The 15,981-nt window shown below is 47.8% G+C and overlaps 2 protein-coding genes across 6 annotated transcripts in view; one reads left to right on the top strand and one right to left on the bottom strand.

Annotated features, from left to right (window-relative positions):
* The window catches only part of LOC139061338 (uncharacterized), a 116,691-nt gene that overhangs the window by 36,925 nt on the left and 63,785 nt on the right, over positions 1 to 15,981 (top strand). For 3 of the 5 annotated variants that reach the window (XM_070541245.1, XM_070541242.1, XM_070541243.1), the window contains exons 7-8: positions 3,451 to 3,498; positions 10,576 to 10,596. In XM_070541245.1, coding sequence (XP_070397346.1) covers positions 3,451 to 3,498; positions 10,576 to 10,596 — 69 coding nt within the window. The remainder of the gene's footprint in view (positions 1 to 3,450; positions 3,499 to 10,575; positions 10,597 to 15,981) is intronic. The other 2 variants (XM_070541244.1, XM_070541246.1) reach the window with 1 other exon arrangement.
* LOC139061343 (uncharacterized) overlaps positions 10,964 to 15,981 on the bottom strand; it is an 88,065-nt gene continuing 83,047 nt past the window's right edge. The window contains exon 6 of the mRNA XM_070541256.1: positions 10,964 to 11,076. Within this exon, the coding sequence (XP_070397357.1) occupies positions 11,017 to 11,076 (60 nt within the window). The 3' untranslated portion in view covers positions 10,964 to 11,016. The remainder of the gene's footprint in view (positions 11,077 to 15,981) is intronic.

The following is a 15,981-nucleotide window of genomic DNA, read 5'->3' as shown; positions in this document are numbered from 1 at the left end:
TATCCAGCTCGCAACCCTCGGCGGCGGTCACCGACAGCTACGGCGGCTCTTACCAGCAGGGCGCGTCGGCGCGAGCGACGCTTGCTCGTACCGACTACTGCGTCGTCGTCTCCGGAGTCCTGGCCTGGGATCGTGCCGTCGAGGCTGCAGAGCTGCTGCTGCGACCGGCGGACGCCAGCGGTGCACCCAGGGACAACGTCGGCTCGCATGCTATGGACAGCGTGTGGACATTTCCTCAGCGCGGCCAATGCTGCATGTACTATCTTGTTCGCGAAACACGGGTTAATTTTAGACCGTGTCACATGTTACGCCGGAATAAGAAGTGATATAAGGTTGGGGGGATGTGGGGATGCGCGACCCTCGCGCCTCCCCTGATATCTTGTTTTCCCGCATAGCCCCCTTCTCCGTGTGGCGTCGCCACGTGGGCCGCGGCGGTCGGAGTGGTACAAGCGCGGTGCCAGAGATGGCGCGAGTGTCGCGCCGCTGCGCGGTTACTTGGGTGCGGGAAAGACAAGGCGCTCTCTCTACGGTTCGAGACAGCAAGCAGCACGGACGTGCCGTGCCGCGCGTGCAGCGACCCTCTTTCCCGGCGGGTCGGCAAACAGCGCGAACATTCCGCGAGTGCGGCGACCGATGCTTCTGCGAGACCGCCTCGCGTGGCCGCCTTCGAACGCGCCACGATTCGCGTGACTATACACGCGAACGACCAGGCGTTGTGATCCAGCATGGCGCGAACATATTCGCTCGTTTCCGGTCGCGGTGAGTCGGACTTCTAGATTTGTCGCGCGCCCATCGGCATGTTTTGTGGATAGCAACTCGGCTAGCAGGGATTGATCTATGAAAGGTGCAATAAATGCCCTTGTGATTGTTTGCACTACTGTGTTGTCGTTCCTTTGTCCCAAGAGCACGGAGGAGAACCCCAATCACCCAACAAGTGTCGTCGCGTGTATCGGAACCGGTCAACGTGATAGGTTGGATGACGAGCGTCCCGCGACGTTTGCACGTGGCGATCACAGTGTCTGGCGATATCATTGAGGCTGCCACACGTGAAACAGATCTGCCCGGTATCGTCCGTAGGCTTAAGATTCGCGGCTGCGATGGGTCGATGCCAAGCTACACGCGTAGAAGCGACTGTCGTTGGGTACACTTGGCGAAACGGCAAGGAGGTTTGCAGTGAGTGCCATTTCGCTGCTTCGGCGTAACTCAGGGGCACGGCGACAGTCTGCTGCTGGACGGACACCAGTAGGGCCTTAGCGATGTTTTCCTGAATCGCGTGACGGAGAGTCCGAGACGAAGGGTTGGCCGGGGCGGCGGCTGGTGCTGCTGCTGCTCTTATGTCAGCCGCGGGTACTGGCTAGTAATACTTCTATCAAATCCTTGCGACAATACGGAAGCCGAACGAGGTAGCTTGCTGTTGGTACGCTACCGCTGCTCTTGTGGCAGCTCCAGATGCTGAGTGATGGTGTACACGAGAGATATTTGACGAGCCGTCTCTTCGAGGACGTCCGGTTTAGTTTGTGGGAAGATTTACAAGTGGTCAGGGTCGACTGCCAGCCCCGCAAGTGGGTCGTCGTGTTGGTAAGGACGTCGGGTCAAGTTCGTTGCTTTAGCAATTCATCATAAATCTTACGCAGCGCTACAAGTTTGGCCACGGTGAATCTCAAAACGCTGTCGTCGATAGCCTTCATTACGTCCTGAATTTTAGAAGATTCTGTCATTGAAGCGTCGGCACGCTTCCACAGATCGACGACGTCCTCGGTATAACTTGTAAAAGTCTCACTAGAATGTTGCACCCGAGCGCGCGAACGTCTTTCGGCACGCGATTTCCGGATGGCAGGGCGGCCGAAAACGCCTAAAGAACGACGCTTTGAAAGTGGACCAGGTCTGAAAGTCTGTTGAATGGTTTTTATACAAGTTCGCCAATCTGAGAGGTAAAATATGACGTTATGCGACTTCGCGGTGTCATCGATTGTGCGTGCTCACACTCTCGTAACACGTGAGCAAGTGCTCGACGTCGTGGTCACCTCCGCCACCGAACACACCGGGGATCTCTTCGGCTAAGCGCGCCAGAGCAAAGGAAGGCTGGCGGCGGTGGCGTCTATGCGATGCATTGGAAGGCATGGTCGAGTGTAGCGTGTAGGATAGAAGTTCCAGAGTGCAGGAGTGGCATGACTCCAGCATCTCCACCACTTATAAAGAGGCTTGTAAAGGGTTGTAAAGATGTGCGCCATGGACCCGGAAAGACCCGCAGCAAACAGCACTGGTTCAAGTCGAGCACTCCCACGCTCACTGCGTTAAAGGTCCTGTTTTACGCCTGGGCCTCTCCTTTTCTCAAAGGGATATTTTTAATGTGTTACCATCCCTTGGGTACTTCATGCACTTTTCGGAGGCTATCTATATTTGTTTTATGTTTGTATCTAATCGTCTTGACGCCTATACCTATGTCACTGAACAGTCGCTGATAGAATGGGTAGCGTATCGGGCTGCATGCTGCGCTGAAATAATATGGTTCGAAACCAACTATCGGGCCAGCTTGGATCACTGGGTGTGTGCCAATGTGTGTGGCGCTCTTTGTTGAACGTCTTTGACGCTGACTCGGGTAAGTACGTACGTGCCACTGGGAATGCGCACTGGTATATTCCACTGGAACGGACACGTGGTCAAGATTATGTCTCAGATTTGAACAACGGCATCTCTCATAGCTATCGAGCTTCTTTGAGATGGGAACATCACTCACTCACTCACTCAATCAATCAATCAATCAATCAATCAATCAATCAATCTTTATTGCAATAATTCACCGTGTACTCTTTGTAGCTGCAGAGTGGGGATCGCGTGTAGTCACGGAAAAGAATATTCCGTGCGCACTCGAATACGGCGCTTGGTTCGCATAGCATGGTGTAAGAGAGCTGAGAATACGCTACGAATACCAGCCGCTGAAGTACGACTCTGTAAAAAGCACCGACACACGGGACCATAGGTGCTCAGCAGCTGGCATGTGGACAGATTTCGTTGTAAACAATACCTTACAAGCATGAAGGAGTCTTCGAATCTTGTAAAATGGCATAGCATCTCATTCTGCAGCTTGCTGTAGAAGGCACAGACGTGACGTGAGGGACATCACATCGTCGTCTTGTTGATAAGTTTCACAATATTGATACAGAGAAATCGAAACAACCTCTAGCTTCTGGATTGAAATTAATTGAATTCTGGGGTATTGTGCGCAAAACGCAGGCTTCGATCATGAGACACGTCGCAGTGGGGGACTCGGGAATAATATGGCCTCTAGCTTTTTGCATTGCTGGCTGTAAGTACGGTGGTTGCGAGGCCGTCAGTGAGTATTTTCTACGTGTTTCGAGCTCTAGGTTCATTGCATATGAGCTAGTGGGATGCGCACTGGGCTTAGTGTATTGCTCCCAGCCGTCTTCTCATTATTTATCAACATTTCAGAGGCGACGAAGGGGAAGACGACGAAAACACTCTCAACGGAAAAAAAGAGTAAGTTGCCTCGAGTTTCAATTGTGGCCTCGAAGGAATAAGCTGCGGAAATGCATATCAGTTCTTGCTATATCGCGAAACAAATCCAGTAACATGGCAGAAAACACGCTGAGAAGCTTTTATGCTACAAAACGTTACATCACGGTTCCATGTGTATACTTCGTGTCTCCTTTGTCATTCCTACTTTAAACACCGTTTTGTTGTGCTGTTACGAGAATTATACTAAATCGTTCACAGTTGATAATACTCTTTGGCTACTTAAGCTGCAATTCTGGAATAGCAAGGTAATTGATGCGTGAGACATCAAAATGCATATTTAACTAAACAACGAAGTTTATTTTAAACAACTTTGTCTATATAGTTACGAGCCACCTCCTTGGACAAACGAAGAACATGACGACGGCCGGGACGCTGTGCGTGTTAAGCCATCTTGGCCATCCCTGTAAAGAGTCTGTTTTTAAATCGTGCTTCGTTTTCATCTATTTGACACCGCGTCACACATTAGTGGAAGTGCCAGGTGCTCTCGCCCCAGGACAGAGCTTCGAAGTGGTCGGCGCTGCGGTGCAACCACCATGGCAGACCAGCCGGAATCTGCGTCTGCGCCGCGGACCACGATTGGTTTAGCCCACCCTCGAGACCCTGGAACGCTCAATGGGACCGATGACACCAACTTTGAGGAGTGGCTGACACAATACGAACGGGTGAGCGAACACATTCACTGGGACCTGACGGTCATGCTGGCCAATGAGGTCTTTTATCTGAGTGGAACGGCGAAGTTGTGGTATGACAATCGTGGGGCCGAACTTGTGCGCTGGGATACATTCAAGTAAAAGCTCCGTGATCTGTTCGGCAAGACCAACAGTCGCAAAATCACTGCAAAGAAACCGCTGTCAACTGTAGCCCAAACGTCCGCGGAGTCGTACCTGTCGCACATACAGGATGTGCTGGCACTGTGCCATAATGCTGACAGCTACAGGCCAGAGTCTGACAAGGTCGGCCACGTCCTGAAGGGGATAGCGGACGACGCATTCAATCTGCTCATGTGCAGAAATTGTGCTACCGTCCGTGCCGTGATCGAGGAGTGCCAGCGCTTCGAGCAGGCCAAGAGTCGCCGTAGGGAACGACCATTCGCCCGGCTTTGCTTTGGAATCTCTTGCACTTCTCCAGATTCCATCTCAACGTGTAGGTCTTTCTGAAAAGCTTTTGTTGCGTTGCACCAGACCTTACAAGGCTTTACGGCAACTTGGCGACATGAACTACGAGATCGTGCCACTGGACACTTCTCAACCATCTACCCTGTCATCTCGTGACGTCGTGCATGTATCCCCGCTTGAAGCCCAACTTTTCCACCACGTCTTCCTTGTTTAATTAGTCTGCGCCGAGACGGTGCTCCGACCGCCGGTGAGGTTAGGTCTTACGAACCACCACCTTGGGCTAACGAAGACGACGACGATGGCCAGTGTTAAGAATGGCCACCTGCAGTGCAGGATTGCCACCCACTTACGACATGAAGGCAACCTCCCGGCACTGTTAAGAATGGCCAGCTACGCTGCAAGATTGCCTCCCGCTTACGTCTATGACGGCCAACATACCGGGAGCTTCGCCGCCAACTTCTAGCCACAGCGTGACTAAATCGACTTTGTGACGACTAGAGTTCGGCGGGCCAACTATTGTTGCCAATCTCCTCAACGCGCTACCCGGAACGGCTCCGAGTTCTATGGGGCCCCTCCGGCGTCGGCTCCGGACATCGGAACGTGTGTGCCTTTGTGTGCGTAGGCCGTCCTGCGGGAGGCGGCTAGTTTTGCGTTGACGAAACGAACATTCGCCGCCTTGTATCGCCGGCGGACCGAGTGTTTAAAAACTGCTGTTGTGCGGATGCTCGACACACTTGAGCAGTCACGTTGGACTGACACTTCTCTCAAGCAGTCATGTTAGATTGCTACACTTTCTCAAACAGTCATGTTAGACTGATAAAAATATTGTAAATAATCCCATATTCCTCGTTCTCGATGAGAAGCAGTCCTACCCTTCATCAACGTCCTCAGCGTGGATAAGTTGGACGACGGCATGGGTCAGCGACCTTCTAATTCATGCCGGACTCCAATCTTGACAACGGATCACGAGCGACGGGATTGAGCCCCCAATCCTGACAACTGGTGGCAGCGCTGGGAGGGACTTTGCGACGTGGTGCTGTAACTGCGGTGAGTGCTTGGTTCTTGCTTTGACTCTCTAGGCTTCATTTTGTGGTTCTTCTGTTTAGAACAGTAGGGAAGCTAGATTGTTGAGTGTTAGCTAGGTTGTGTTTTCCGAGCTAGATATAGAAAGCAGGATCAAGACAGTAAAGCAGCAATCATGGAGTTAAGGACACTGCTGAGAGTCGAATTGTTGATTGTTGGTGAGGAACTTGGCCTAGATGTGCGCAAGAAAATGCTAAAATCGGAATTATTGGAGCTAATTTCCGAACAGGCCAGTGAGGAAGAAATTGAAATGGGGTTTGAACTTCTGAAAAAAAGAGAGAAACGGGACAGAGAAAGAGCAGAACGGGACAGAGAAGAACGGGACAGAGAGAGAGAGAGGAACGCGATAAAGATAGCGAGTTAAGAAAAATGCAACTTGAACATGAAAGCAAACGTTTGGAGTTGTCTCAAGGAAGTGAAGGCGCTCTGGGACGATCAAGTGAGGCAGAATCGTACCGCATGGACAGGCTATTAAAGCCATTTGAGGTCGGGACCGACATAGGCTTGTTCCTAAGCTATTTTGAAAGGACTTGCGAAAAGATGAACTTCGGCACGAGTACATGGCCACAGCGGTTGCTGTCTATGTTGCCGTGTGAGGCGGCGGAAGTAATCGCCAGATTGAGTGCACAGGATGCATATGATTATGCAAAATTTAAAGCTAGTCTCTTGAAGAAGTACCGCCTTTCAGCCGAAGCTTTTCGGCAAAGGTTTAGGAGCACAGGCGAGAAAGATAGCGAGGGATATCCGGAGTTTGCATAAAGCTTAAAGGCCAACCTAGTCGAGTGGCTTAAAAGCGCGGAAGCGCATGACAGCAGAGACATGATCATTGAATGCATGTGTTTAGAGCAGTTTTACAAAACCATCCCCCAAGCTGTGAAACTGTGGGTGCAAGACAGAGGGAATGTAAACACTGTGGAAAGGGCGGCCGAATTAGCCGAAGAGTACGCAACCCGTAGAAAGTTGAACGCCGAGGACGGAAACTTGGACGGTCGAAATGGACCGCGGAAACCATTTCCGTTCAAAAGGGGTGCGCAGATTAGACGATCGGAGCCTGTAGACATGGCGGAGAAGCCCACAGAAAAGAGCGAGAAGAAACTTAACGGAGAAACGGCACAAAAAGAACAGAAAATAAAATTCGTATCTTTTAGACCAATTCGGTGTTACAAATGCCACAACCTGGGACATATAGCTGTAAACTGCGGGAAGCCTAGCGTAGTTTTCGAGTACGTGGAGGAAAAAGATGAGAATATGGAACTTTTAAGTCCATATCTTCACGACCTGCAAGTTAAGGGAAAACCATGCCGAGTGCTAAGGGACAGTGCCGCCACGATGGACATTGTCCATCCATCTTACGTGACGGTAGATGACTTCACCGGAGAAGTAGCATGAATAAAACAGGTTGTAGAAGAACACAGCGTGTGTCTGCCCATGGCCAAAGTCAAAATCAATGGACCATTCGGGGAGCTAGAGACTGAGGCTACAGTTTCCAAATTTTTGTCACTGCAGTATCGCTACATCTTTTCGAATCGTTCAAATCAGTTACTGCGGGACAGAGGGCTCAAACTGGAAGAGGGCATAGTACAAGCATTGGCCCGAGGCCAAGCTCGTAAGATCGCGGCGCTTTCGGCTGAAAATGCACAAGCTCCTCTAGCGGAAGCAGAAAAGGGGATAACTTCAATACCCGAATCCGAGCAAGGCCCGAGGGACAAAAGAACAGTTGAGGAGAGCCTGCCAGCTGACCAGCTCAATGAGAGCGTAGCACTAGAGTGTCAAAGTTCTAGCCTGCAGGAAGAGCAAGTCGACGCGCTCACAAGCGAGACAGGGTCGTTATTATCACCGGCCTCAAAGAACTTTGATCAGCGGGAAGTAGAACGACATGAAGGCATCCTCCTTACTTACGACATGAAGGCATCCTCCCGGCGCTGTTAAGAATGTCCAGCTGCACTGCAAGAGTGCCTCCCGCTTACGTCTATGACGGCCAACATACCGGGAGCTTCGCCGCCAACTTCTAGCCACAGCGTGACTAAATCGACTTTGTGACGACTAAAGTTCGGCGGGCCAACTATTGTCCCAAACTCCCCAACGCGCTACCCGGAACGGCTCCGAGTTCTACGGAGCCCCTCCGACGTCGGCTCCGGACATCGGAACGTGTGTGCCTTTGTGTGCGTAGGCCGTCCTGCGGGAGGCGGCTAGTTTTGCGTTGACGAAACGAACATTCGCCGCCTTGTATCGCCGGCGGACCGAGTGTTTAAAAACTGCTGTTGTGCGGATGCTCGACACACTTCTCTTGAGCAGTCACGTTGGAGTGACACTTCTCTCAAGCAGTCATGTTAGACTGATACACTTTCTCAAACAGTCATGTTAGACTGATATAAATATTGTAAATAAACCCATATTCCTCGTTCTCGATGAGAAGCAGTCCTTCCCTTCATCAACGTCCTCAGCGTGGATAAGTTGGACGACGGCGTGGGCCAGCTACCTTCTAATTCATGCTGGACTCCAATCTTGACAACGGATCACGAGCGACGGGATTGAGCCCCCAATCCTGACACCGGGACGTTGCACGTGTTTAGCCATCTTGGCCATCCCTGTAAATTGTCTCTGTTTGTAAATCATGCTTCGCTTTCATTTATTTAACGCCGCGTCACAATATTATTACTTCAGGACACACGAACAAATAGTTTGAGCTGTTGAGTTTAGAAGACTCATTAGCTTAGCACGAATCCTTAAGCTGGAATCAGTTTGGAGAAATTGATTTTCCAGTTGTGTAGCAAAATGCATTGGACTTCCAGTTAAATTGGTCCAGTACTAATTAGGACAGCGTTTTGTTAAATTGGTTAATCTCGCAACAGTTATTTCAAAAGAAGTTTAGTGGGGCTTACCTCAAGTCTCGTTTACAGATTCATTGCATGTAACGTGCATTGAGACCAGCCGGCTTTAACTCCTGAATTAGAATATGTTCTATGAAGCGTTTACTTAATAAGTAAATTAGTGAAGAATTTTTAATTACTCAACATTGCGTTTCACTTTTTTGTTCTAATAGACTATACCTCCGAGTAACGCAGCCAGAGCGACAGAATTGTGGTATCTTTCAGGACAGATTTAAAAAGTCTGAACATTTGAATGAAGCAGTATAAATAAAGTGTCAAAGGCGCATACTTTACATTTTTAGCTTTGCATTTTGTTTGCTAACTTATGCAGTTGCACACGTCTAAGTATTAGAGTTATTTAGTGACCATAGCAGCAACTAGTTTTCGTCACCTGTCAACGCAGACAAACCCACCAATTTCCTCAGCAACTAACCTCTGTTCCTGCTCGCACAATATCAGTATTTTGTATAAAACAAAGAAAGCTGCGTAAATATATTGTAGAAGTGAATAAAATAACTGCATACTAAATACTGTGCCTCTGATTTTCTATTACCATTGTAGAAACAGTGAGGACGCCCAAAGATAAGCGCTTGTTGTGCTCTTCAACAGATTTCTTTTCGCCAAGCAGATGTTGGAACAATATTACATCGTGCCTTAGTGCGCTTTATGTAACCTGTTTTGGAAATTGTGTTTTCTGCAGTTATTCTGTTTCGGATTGAGTGAACAACCAAACCTTGATTGTTTATGTACCAGTGTAAAGTGCGACCTTCTCTCTTCTTTCTCATCTCTCAATCACCTTTTCCCAGTACAGGTAGCCTACCGGGCTCAGCCTGGTTAACCTCCCTGATTTCCTTATGACTTCTTTCTTCCCCCCCTCTCTCTCTTTGTGTGTGTGTGTGTGTGCATTTACTTGAGATGACTTTATGTTCCAGTGTGTTTTGAATCATTTAGCTCCGAGCTGCTCTGAGTAAATGTACATCATCTGATTTCACGGGTGTCTGTCTTTTTCGTGCTTGTTAGCTTTCTTTGGTTCCGTGCCGCGGTTTGTTGTTTAGTTTTAGAGGAGAAAAATATTATTTTGACCTAGATTCAAATATTAGGCCTCGGTAATGAAACACTTGCAATTCAAGAACTGAGCTTTTAAGCGAGAAAAGAAAATGGTAAATCAGAGTAGCTTCACCTGCATAGGACTGCGGTATCAATCATCTGACATCAGCACTAGCTCATTTATATAAAGAGCGGTAGAGAGGTAGGTCGTCTGGGAATTACATCAACTAGTTTGTTTTGGTGCGGGCGGTAAGTATTGAGGAGGAGCAACGGGATGTTCGGTGGAAATTTTCAGCGTGCCATACACCAGCACGCGAAAAACAATAATATACTTCAAGAGAAATAACTTGTCGATTATCTCTCTTAATATTACCTTTAGTGTCCGCTTAAGCATGTATTTGTTCGTGCTGTAAGGACGTAGCTGCCACAGTTTAGAGGGAGCAACACCTCCGATATACTGCACATAAAATTTTTTTACCGAAAGTTGTGTGTCCGTGGTATTGAGCTGATTTTCTAGTATCGAGGAAGACGACCCGCGGTAAGTTTCGTACCCCCTCCCCCGCAGAAAAATAAAATCAAGACATCGTTGTTTTTTTAAGTGTCATTCGTCATTGATAGGCTCTATAAATAACGCTGCACTTTTTTTTGTTCGGATCGTTTGGCAGGAAACTGATGCCAGATCTTTATCTGCTGGCTACACGCGAACATTGAAGATATTTGACAGTTAATGTGATCAGTGGCGTAAAAGATGCGAGCAGCAGAAGTTATCAGCAAGGCACACCATTCAATCAGTGCTGGTGCCTCGCTCACGTGTGATTATAGAAGCAGGAATACCAACAAGGTTTTCTATTCATAAGTAGAGTTACGGAAATGTCTAATATACTGTCTGGTTTTCTTTTTCTTCCACACAGTATTTTTTGTAGTGACAACCAAAACGAAGCAAAGTCAGAACTTACTTTTGTTTTCTGAAAGAAATTGCTTTGGTCTTGTTCAGAACTTAACAGCTGCAGTTGCTTTTTTTTGCGTATGTGCACAAAGGCATGTGCACATGGCACGTGACGTGCTAATTCAGATTTCAGTGCTCCACGCCACCGGTTATTTGAGGTCATGGATCCAAGAACAATCGGATGAACATCTGGAAGTAGTTTTCGGAAGAATTCACTCTCACTGTGTACTTGATCAATGCATGGAAAAATAGGGTCAGCGTTTACGCTGACTGCAGCATGCAGTGTGTTGTGGATGAGTGATATTGCTGGAAAGGTTGTGACATCAGTGAGTAGCAGGGACCACGAATAGACATGGTTTACTGTACTTTATAGTATTTACTCGTTTAACGCTCGCACTTAATTATTACAGTGGAGCTGTTAGAACCTCGCTGAGTTGCTCTTGACGTCCGCAGCTTCGCCGAGCTGGGAGAGAGACAGCTGAAAGAGAGTGAAAGCAGTGTATAAAAATAGCATCGCGCAGCATAACGACGCGGCGAGGGTGGATGGAGCCTAGCTGGGAAGAAGGAGTGCGCGGCGGGGACATAGGTGGTGTGACGCCATTGCTCTCCGATAAAAACCCGCCTGCTCGCTTCGGCGGATTTCAAGAAGCTACCAGGTACACGGCGTCGGAGCTAGCATGCATCAGAGGCGTTTATTTTAGGGATCGCCAGCCGTTTGTGCACATGCGCGAGTAAGAGCGGGCGTGAAAGAAAAAATCCGGGGGCTTTTGCTCCTTGAATATATGAATCTGCCTAGGCACTGAATCTGTTAGCGTGCATTATGTTAGCGTTATGAATCTGTTAGCGTGCATTTATCGTTCACCACCATCGTCATACTCTGAGTTTTGTCTGCAGTTTGAAAAGTTGTTGCACACTGTTGCGAACGAAAACAAAAATGTCATTATCTGCGGAGACATCAACATAAACATTATCGACCCTAATAGTCCGTCATGTTCTGATTATCTTGCGTCTTTTCTTAGCTATGGCCTTGCTTCTCTAATCACTTCTCCAACTAGATGTGACATGACAGGATCTAATACGTTAATTGATCACATATTAACCAACTTTACTACAGATCATACGGCAGGAGTCATCGAGCACAGCATAACCGACCACTACCCTGTATTTTTGACTTTAGGTAGAGAAAATTCTAAAGCGTCTGAAAAGAAAGAGAAAGTACATTTCGACTCTCAAAAATTTATCTCTATGATACAGTCAAATGGCTGGACCGCAGTACTCTGTGAATCTTCCGCGGAAGAGGCTTATCAGTTGTTCTTGGCTGAAGTTACACGCTGCATTCATGAATGCACTACTACATCTATCCTAACTCGTTTATTCAGTTCCCCTCGAAAACCTTGGGTCACGAAAGCGCTACTTCGATGTATATTGAAGAAAAATCGGCTCCACAAAAAGGTAATTTGTGAACCATTTAACTGTGAACTTAAATCTCGTTTCAAAAGATATTCTAACACGCTTGCAGCAACACTTAAATGTGCTAAACGAGATTACTTTCAGAACAAGATTTTGAATAATGGCAATAATACGAGGCGCAACTGGCAGGTCATTAACGAATTCTTAAATAATAAATGCCGTGAGCATTTAACAAAAATAAAAACTTAGACACATACATACTGCCACCCAGCTGATATCGCGAATGCCTTCAGCGAGTATTTTAGCAGTACTTGCGATTCTCAAACAGATCCCCCATTACCGACATTGCCTCGTCACCTTCATTCTTTCTACTTGCGGCCTACGAATGCAAAGGAAGTTCTTCATGTTATATCTTCGCTTAGGTCTACTGGACCTGGCCTAGACTCTGTTCACCCATCACGTATCAAGTTAGTTTCTAATGAACTGTCTCCTATCATAGCCGATATTGTTAACAAAATGTTTAAAGCAGGCATATTTCCCAGTTCTCTGAAAGTTGGTAAAATAACACCTGTTTACAAAAAAGGCAATCGTGAACTTCTGAATAACTACAGGCCTATTTGTATTCTTTCATTTTTCAGTAAAATCATTGAACGACTAGTTCATACACGTTTATCATCCTACCTAGCAAAATTTAATCTACTATCACCTAAACAGTATGGCTTTCGGCAGGGTTGCTCAACTGAGCTTGCGCTTCTAACCTTTGCCGACAAAGTCAAGAAGGCAATCGACCAAGGCTTGCTGGTTGGAAGTGTATTCATAGATTTAACAAAAGCCTTTGACACCATTAATCATAAAATTCTAATACATAAACTTGAATCTTACGGCATAACTGCCCCAGCATTTCAGCTTATTTCTAGCTACCTAACTAATCGTACTCAAGTTGTTCAGACTGACGACAAACTCTCATCTGCTAAGAACATATATCAAGGCGTTCCTCAGGGCTCGATCCTTGGCCCGCTGCTGTTTCTGCTATTTATCAACGACCTACCTAATGTTCTAACCACTACGGACTGTATATTATATGCAGACGACACCACTATTTTTACTTGTGCTAACGATGTCGACGAGCTACAGCAAAATGTGAACGTTGATCTGCATAACATAACTTCCTGGTGTCAAAAGAACATGTTGTGCATCAATCCTCTAAAAACGGTTTTTATGGTTTTTCATTCCTTCCCGACACTAATTTCGAACTCTATATCGGTGCGTCTTGAAAACAACTTAATACCAATATCTGTTAGCACTAACTTTCTTGGCGTAGTTTTAGACAGGCATCTGAAATTCAGTCTTCATGCGCAGTCACTTGTCCGTAAGATATCGTTTGGAATACGCGCCATAATCAAAACCCGCTCGTACTTTCAGCCACACATTATCCATTCCCTTTATCATGCACACATTCACAGCCATTTATCTTACTGCATATCAGCCTGGGGAAACACATACCTCGCTCTCCTCAGCCAACTTCAACGCATGCAGAATCAGGCGATTCGCCTCATGACTTCCAGCCATTTCCTATCGAATGCAACGCCACTTTATTGCAGTTTAAACATTCATCCTCTTCATCAGCTCTTTCAGTTAAAGTTAACAATCGTGATCTATAAGTTATTTCGTAATATTGCACACATAGATGGCTTTGTTATTGAAACTTTTGTAAATACTAACACCACTAGGTTCTCTGAACTCGATAATCGTCTTTTGCCTAAAGTGCGCACAAACTATGGTAAGTTCACTACCACATTTGCGGGAATAAAACTATGGAATTCTATTCCACATACCATTAAATCATCCCCCACAGAGCATATATTCAAGAATCAGGTTAAGAAATACTTTATGCAGCAACTCTCTTCATCCTAACCACTGCCTTTGTGATTGTAATCATAGTTGACTTAGCTATTATACTACACGTGTATTACTCATATTTTTATTGTATTTTACATTTGCATTGCTTGTTCACTACAGAAGTATTCTTCGCATTTTTTTGTCTTACTAAACAGTTTTGAGTTCTTCGTTTTTCGCGCTGTTTCTTATTAAGTCTGTAATGCCACCGTAACCAATGCTTGTCCTGTATTGTCTTTTTTTATTATTTTTTCATGTATGGGAGTCCCCCTGACAGTTTGTAACTTTGGGGCTCCCTGTGTAGTGCTCATTTTGCATACAATTCTTGTAAATCTGACATCTTTGATGAATAGAACTTCAACTACGGAAGAGGTTTCTTAGCGCGTGTTGTATGTGTTTGTGCCCTAGACATGCCGGCATTGCGGAGTGCGGTCGAGTTTGTTTACACCCCGCCGCTGGCTGCGGGCGCGGTGAGGCAGTGAGCACTGACGCCCCGTTTGGTGATCGCTGTGTCTGAAGGTACAAGGTTCTGACTGGTGTTGTATAAGTCGCGGGTCGCTTTTTTCGTCGCGACGATAGATTGCATTTTTATGCGAAGCATATTACGAGAGCTCAACCCAGCTCCTCAGGCGCGGCGGTGTCGCCTTCAATGACTTTTGACCCCATGCCATACCACGTGACACCATGACGTCACGACAGAGAAGAAACGGAGCTCCAACTCGCGCCGTCGCTCGCGGCGTCGCGGCGGCATATAAGCAGCTGCGCTTGTTTCTAGGTGGCTTTGGCTCAACTCTTGCAAGATGGGCTGGGTGGGAATCGAACCAGGGTCTCCGGAGTGTGAGACGGAGACGCTACCACTGAGCCACGAGTACGATGCTTCAAAGCGGTACAAAAGCGCCTCTAGTGAATGCGGTGTTGCCTTAGAAACGAGCTGTTTCTAAGGCTCAGGCGTGCGTCGCTTGCTCAGGCGCACATTTCGTTGCCGCGCCGAACGCTGCGTTGCTCGACGCTCACCGCGTCCAATGCGGGGCGCGTAGTCGCTGCGCCGTAGCCCATTGTCTTACACCCCTTGGCGGGTCGACGGGAACGCTGTCGCGTTCCACTCTTGAAGGCGAAGCAGAGTAACCCATGAGTTGTTTCTTCGTCTACCCGAACCAAATATAGCCAAGCAACAGCAGTTCACCAGGCTAAACAGTGGTTCAACAACTAAAATAAAGGCTAGTATGCTTCGCATCCTGCGCTTAACCTTAGCTAAGCCACAGCCATTTTTTTATAAGCGCTGTTCCAGGAGGCCACATGTAAACGGCAAACGGAGGCCTCAGGAGAGCAGCTGAGGTTATAATAAAGCAGGAGGCGCAGGATCTCCAGGGGCCCCAAGGGGACCCTGGAGGATCAAAGCTGGAAGCAGGCCAGCACGTGGGCTGGGGCCGCGGAGGCCGACGCATGCCAGGAGGTGTTCGCATAAAAAATTGTCTGTCGGCGATAGCGGAAAGCCGATGTTCTACACCCCTGGCACGCGCAGGCATTGGCGAGCCCCAACCCACGGACCAGTCCGGGTTCTAGCTTTGGTTTCCCCGTTGCCGCTTTGGTGTCCTGGAGGCGCTGCGAATAATGCGAAATAACACTGTGTTATAATTAGCGCAAAACACGATTGAATAAATATAATTACGTCCAGCCGCCAACTAGTGACGCTAAGTTCAGTACTACCGCGCCTCGCGACTTCTGCAACACCAGTCAGAACTTTGCCACTGAAGCTACGGCGGTCAGACTTGCTAAGGCTTCTAGATTTTCAGTATATGTGGCCCGGGCTCTACTACGGTCGCAAGCTATGATCCACCACGACTGACTTAGCACGAGCGCCGCAGGTGCGAGGCAGTCTTTCCGACACAGCGGTCGCCAAACCGGGCGTCACTGCCCGCTTCTTCACCTATTTTACCGCGCCGGCAGCCAGCGTCCGAGCGCAGACAAACTCGACCTCGCACCGCAATGCCGGCACGCCTAGGGACAAACGCCTACAACACACGCTAAGAAACCTCCTTCGTAGTAGTGCCGGTGCTGCTCCGACCCGTGAGGAACG

Source organism: Dermacentor albipictus, chromosome 6 (genome assembly GCF_038994185.2).
Source record: "Dermacentor albipictus isolate Rhodes 1998 colony chromosome 6, USDA_Dalb.pri_finalv2, whole genome shotgun sequence".
Lineage (NCBI taxonomy): Eukaryota > Metazoa > Arthropoda > Arachnida > Ixodida > Ixodidae > Dermacentor > Dermacentor albipictus.
Note: the sequence above shows the minus strand (reverse complement) of the source record. Positions and strands in the feature narration are given on the sequence as shown.